The 6,000-nt window shown below is 53.8% G+C and overlaps 1 protein-coding gene across 1 annotated transcript in view; it reads right to left on the bottom strand.

Annotated features, from left to right (window-relative positions):
• LOC311200302 (uncharacterized protein) overlaps positions 1–6,000 on the bottom strand; it is a gene marked incomplete at its 5' end in the record, with an annotated part of 29,154 nt that overhangs the window by 22,557 nt on the left and 597 nt on the right. Inside the window, 2 exons of the mRNA XM_084274503.1 lie at positions 149–223; positions 5,973–5,997. Coding sequence (XP_084130629.1) covers positions 149–223; positions 5,973–5,997 — 100 coding nt within the window. The remainder of the gene's footprint in view (positions 1–148; positions 224–5,972; positions 5,998–6,000) is intronic.

A 6,000-nucleotide genomic window follows, 5' to 3' on the forward strand; every position in this document is an offset into this window, starting at 1 on the left:
TTTGGACAAGTCAGATAACTATTCTCTGAGTACAAGTCAGGGATGAGTCTCACATGGAGGGGCCTTCAGTGACACCCCTACGTGGCCCCAAAGGTAGGAAGCATGTTGGGTACAACACACCTCTCTCCACAGGACAGCTGAGACTCACCTTCTTTCGTCTTCTTGTGTTCCCCCCTCTCCTTCTGCAGGGATCGCTCCAGCCGGGATCTGTGCTCATACACAACTAGGGGACAGGAAGAGGCACAGCATGAGACAAGCCCTGTACTCCCGTCCCCAAAGCAGGCCAGGTCTCTCAGGTCACACAGACAGGGGCACAGGTGGACCTCACGTCCTGCTGAGGATGACAGGGTCTGGGGCAGGGTGAGAACAGCTGAATGTGAGGCAATGGATGTTCCTGATATAACACACCAGCCTCATCCCATGAGCACCAGTGCTCAGGCTCTGCAGCTTGGGCTCCAAAGCACAACCCAAGAGCCAGCTTCAGCAGCCACACTGTATGTTTGTGGGCAAAGTCTGCTACCACAGCCAGAGCCTTCCCAGGGCATCTCTTCTGTAAAGGCAGCATCAGCACACAGGAGGCATTCTCTCCACTTCCACAACCTTCAGGTCACCAAGGAAAACCGAGCCAAGCAGCTCCCTGTCTCATTACACAGAGGAGCTCATCCATACTCCACACCAGAGCGGAGAAGGGAGAGGAATGAGGCTGCTGCAGGGATGAGGCTTCTTCAGGCAGCAGCCACAGGACAAATCAAAGCACCAGAGATGCTTCCTGATGGATGGTGATTTTAATCCACTCTGATGTCTCAACACTAACCAAGAGCTTTCCCGGAGTCACAGCACTCTGCTGCAAGAGGCTCCACCACCCCCCTGCAGAATGGGCAGCTCGGAGGGGGAGGGATGACAAGAGACACTTGTCTCCAGAGCCAAGAGCTTTGGGGCCAAGTTGCGCCACAACACACAGTCTCCAGGAAAATTAACAAAGCAGGATGGCATTTCCAGGCGTAAAACAAGTGCTGACCCATTCCTTGTTGAAACTCCACCACGCCAAGAGCTCCAGGCACCTCATGCTCTCACTATAAGTGACTCCATAGAGATTGCCAGGACCACTCATGTCTCACAACCACACATGCTGTGTCATTCTTTGCACAACTTCCCACAGCCAGAGTCCTTAACTGCCTTGTGGATCAAGGAGGAGCCTTCCCCTGCAACTAGCCACCACCACCACCACTGCCCCACACAGCTCCTGTGCATCCTCATGCTTCTACAAAGGGGCTGTGTGCTGAATCCGTCAAAGCAGCTTGCCAGGGCAAGCAGACAGGGTGAAGGGTATTGCTTACAGAAAGACTTTGGTTGCACAAAGAGCACATGGAGAACATGAAGCTCCATGCAGTCTCCAACTCTGGCACAGTAACCACCCTCACAACTCAGCCTCCCAAAGCTCCAGCTCAGTCCCACCCAGACTGAGGAGCCGTCCCCAGGCACACACTCACATCCAAACTGTCTCCACTGACCTTCAGTGACTCTGTCCCTTCTGACCTCCCAGGGGGAGCAGGAAGGGCTGCCATCCTATGTCAGGACACTATTGTCACCAGCCAGGCATCTCCTTCCTTTCTCCATCACCTTCCTCAGTCAGCAAGGACAGATGTACCAGTGGTGAAGATGCTTCCCCTGGGCTTGGCCACTTCACTAATGTTTTCCTTTGATGTGAGGAAATGAACATTCTCCAAACCATTACAGTGGAAATAGTTGTTTTCAATCCGGAAGGATCTCCCCACCCCCTGAGCACAGCAGCAAGCCCATCGCTGGAGTAGACACGTGCACAGCTGCATCAGCAGCTTTATTTTCAGAAACACTTTTCCCAGCAGACGACTCAGATGTCACCCTGAGGGTTCCCCAGCCCCGCTCAGCACACCAAAGTCTGTGGGTGCTTCCTCACTACATGCTAAAAAGCCTTCCTCAAAGACACTGTCACCTGAAGAACCTCAGCCACTTGCCAAGGACTTGGGAGCTCTGGACACTCGTGTTTCTGCCACGAGCATCTCGCTTCTTTGTGGTCTGATTTAGCAGAGCACCTGGGGACAAGTCTTTGATGTGACAGGAGCCTCTCACCAGCTGCTGGGGCCATGCACAGGCTTCACCATCCCTGTACTTTGAGCTTCCAGCCCTGTGTTTGCCTTGGCAGCTCTGGGCTCAGAGGAGCTTCCCTCACTGGTGTTTCTCCTGTTTAGTTTTCTAGTAACCCAGGTATCCTGGAAGAGAACTGACCCTATGACCAGGGTCAGCAACCCACCCCACATGGGCAGGTCAACCCCTCTCCAGGTTCCTGAGCAACTGAGGTGGTGACCAGCTCAGCTCCTTCATGGAGAACAGCAAAGTGAGCAAAGTTCAACAGCTACAGCCAAGCACATCTCCACACGTAAATAACCATCTTGTGGAGAGCAGGACCACTCTGATGACCTCAAGCTGCCAAGTGCCATCGATCTCACATAGCAAATGTGAATCCAAAGCCCGGGGAAGCATCTGCAGCAAGAGGATTTTGCTGCCATCCACAGCCACAAATCCTGAGGGAAGCACTGCAAAGCAGAAGAGTCCTGTAGCACCAACTGCTCATTCCAGAGAGAGACATCTGGCAGTTTTAAGAAATAAACTAAGCTGAAGTGACCTCCAGTGACTGGAAAAACTAAGTTGTAACCTCTCACCCATTCCTCCAGAGCTCTTAAAAGGCCAGTTCAGCCTCTCACAGAGCAGAGGGTGCCTGCTGTGTACAGTAAGTCCCTCTGCTCATCGCCGTGGGGGACTCTGCAGCCCAACCCGGCGCTGCACAGCTTCAGAGGACAGGAAGCCAGGAAGCCTTTAACAATTTGCAATTACAAAAGAGAATGGAGGGTGGTCAGTGTCTAAATCCAGGCTGGAATTCAGCCAGAGCTCAGCACTAAAGCATCGTCACCTGCTGCCAAATGAGCTAAAATGCAGAACTGGAACTGCTGGAAGGCTGAAACCCTTCGCAGCGCCTCAGCTTTGGGAAAGAACAGGCTGGGCTTTCTGCAGGCTCGTCCTCCTTTCAAAGGACCATGGAAAACAGGGGGATCATGTGAAGAGGTTGTCTCCTACCCCAGAGTATCAACATAAACATCTGCCAGGGAGAGTTTTAAGAGATCCATAAAGGGAGAGCGATTCCAGTCCTGCCCCAGTCTCACTGTCCTTCCATCCAGTGTTGGCACCTTCCCCCTGCCTGGGAAAAGCCAGCGGTGCCTGCCTGCTCCCTGGTCCCACAGGGCAGCAGGGGCAGTGATCTGCTCCTCTGGTTCTGCTGACGCTCACACAGAGGCTGTAAGGCCACTTCCACACCCAGAGCTCGTGGAGCCTCAGGCCGGAGCGGATGGTGCTGCCGGCGTGTCCTTCCCACTCCGAGTGCTGCCTGTCAATGAACTGGCTGAAATAAAACCTCCGGCTTCACCCCGAACCTGTCCCCCGGCTGAAGAGACCATCGCCCACCTCTCCACACCCTCCTCTCAGGTAATATAGGTCTCCATACACTCTCAGACATACCTCCAGCCCCAGCCACCAGAAGCTGAAGAGGAAGAAGGGGCTGAGGAGCCAGCAGATGCCTCCTGGATTCCATCTGGACCACAACACAAAGAGGGTCTACTAGGTCGCAGCAAACCGCTACCTCTGTGTGCCCAGGGGCACTGACCACCATGCAAGAGCTTGCACGGAGTCACACCCCCCCAACACCCCCCTTCCCACACAGTGTGTTTTACCCCACAGCGAGTCAGAAGCTGCTTTGCTCTTACTCAGGAAGAGCAGATGAGACCCATTTCCCACACGCAGCCCCTGGGACAGGCAGTGCTGTCTTCCAGGCAGCCTGGATCCCCCCCCTGCCTCTTTTCTTCTTCCTTTCACTCAGCTCTTGGCCCAACTCTTCACACTTTCACACTTTATGTACAGAAACTACCAGAAGCACTGACCATACATTGCACACTCAGGTGTGAGCGTAGGAAATACCAAGACACCTGAAGCCCTGAATTCCACCTCAGAGTAACACAGAGTCTCCCACCACCCAAACCCAAAAAGAAGCTTTGCCTTTGTTAAAATTGTTGGACAAGTAAGTGTCTTCTCCAAATAAAGAGAGTATCCATGGCAACAACTGTATTTAGCAACGGGAGGACTGACAGAGGGTTAGAAACCCCAGCAACAGGCTACAGCTCTGCCACTCAAACACACTTGGGTGGGAAAAATATTACGAACCCATCTTAGTTGTTTCCTTGAGCCTGCTGTTCCCATAACCGGGGTTCCCAGAGGCTACCAGGCCAGATTCTTCTCTGAAGAACCAGCCCCTTTCTCCAAGAGAAGCAAGAGATGCTGAGGCACCAGGCAGGAACCTGGGCTAACTTCTGTCCTGCTGACCTCTGCATCGCAAGGGTGGGATACAGGTGGAAATCTGGGACTGTGCAAGGCATGAGGCACCGGAGCTGCTCGACTGCCTCGTGACAGAGGGAGGAGAAATGGATCCAGCACGTGAGACAGGAGCAGTGAACCTGGGCAGGGGCCAGATGAATTCACAAGAGTGATTGCTTAAAGCCTGTTCCCGTGAGCCAAACAGAGCAGGCACAGCATGCTGTGCTTTCCCAGCTTACAAACACACAACAAGCCCAGGTACAACGTTACATCCCATCACAACACTCCACACACCTCTGGATTTCACCCTAAGAGACACATATGTTGAGCCACAGGTCTGCAGAATTCCCCAGCAATACAGGCTATAGAAACTGTCACTGGGCGATGTCAGAGGTTGTAATGGATACCCTGCATCTGATTTGAGACTGAGGAACAGCTCTTGATTTAAACACTATAATCTAAACCCAGTTGTTATTCATTGACCCTGGAGTCACTAACTGGAGCCACAGACAAACAATGTTTTGTCCATGTGAAATTACTTCTGTGGGCGCTCCAGAACCAACCCATCTTCCAGCATCACCCAGGGGCTACCAAAGGGTGGGGTCCCACCAAACCTCTCCACAGGTTGCTCAGCCAATCCCTCTAGAGACTCCAAATCCTGTGCCAGGTGCTGGAAACAGTAGCATCAGCAGCATGGGAAGGCTAAAGAGACAGCCTGGCAAAGTGGGACGAGTTCAGCAACAGACTGATGCATCCTCAGCCTTCTCTACTGTGATCTCTCCATGGGCTAAAGTGCCATTCTCCCACGGTCACACATTTATGTAAGGAGGAAAAAGGAGCGGGGGGAGAATATGCATGTTATGGCTGCTGCTTGGGCTTCTGGCAGCTCTTGCCAGAGGAACCAAGCCCTGGTCAGCAGGCTCAGAAAAGGCAATGCCTCCTCCTCCCCCCTTTTTAGGGAGCTGGAGCATCTATCACCCCAAACAGGCTGGCAAGACTTTGCTGGAGTCACAGATGGATCTCTTGGGAAGAAGACGGGTTTGCTCCTTGCAAAGGCAGCAGGCAGTGGACAGTGTTAAGACAAACTTTACTAAAGGACCTCTTGCCTCCCTGTCCCATCCAGCCACGGACCGCAGGAGCCACATCTCGGAGCCTCCCCGAGCAGCCTCTCCGCATCCTGTTTCGCATTTCTAACGCTCCGCGCTCAGAACGACACAGGACGAGTCTTTGCGGGCTCAGGGAACCACGGAGAGAGGAGACGGCAAAGACGTGACGCAGCTGAACGCACCAGCCCAGCGCCCTCCGCTCCCCTCGCCGCTGCCAGCAGCGATGCAGGCTCCGGGCTGGTCTCATTCTAGACAGCAAAGGGGGAAGGGGGGCGAGGGGGGCTGGCAACACTGTCTTCTTAGGGCTCCTTAAAGCCAAAAGCTGCACCTTGCTCCACAAAGGCACCCCGCTTGGTGCTGGGCTGGGTGGCAAAGCCACCAGCAGCTCATGCTGGGAGAGAGGGAAGTTCAGCTGGTGCGCACAGACAGACAGACAGACAGACACACACACACACACAGGGCACTCACCTTGGAGCTGGGCTGACAGCGCTTCCTG

This window comes from Gallinula chloropus, assembly GCF_964237585.1.
Source record: "Gallinula chloropus genome assembly, chromosome: 23".
Taxonomy (NCBI): domain Eukaryota; kingdom Metazoa; phylum Chordata; class Aves; order Gruiformes; family Rallidae; genus Gallinula; species Gallinula chloropus.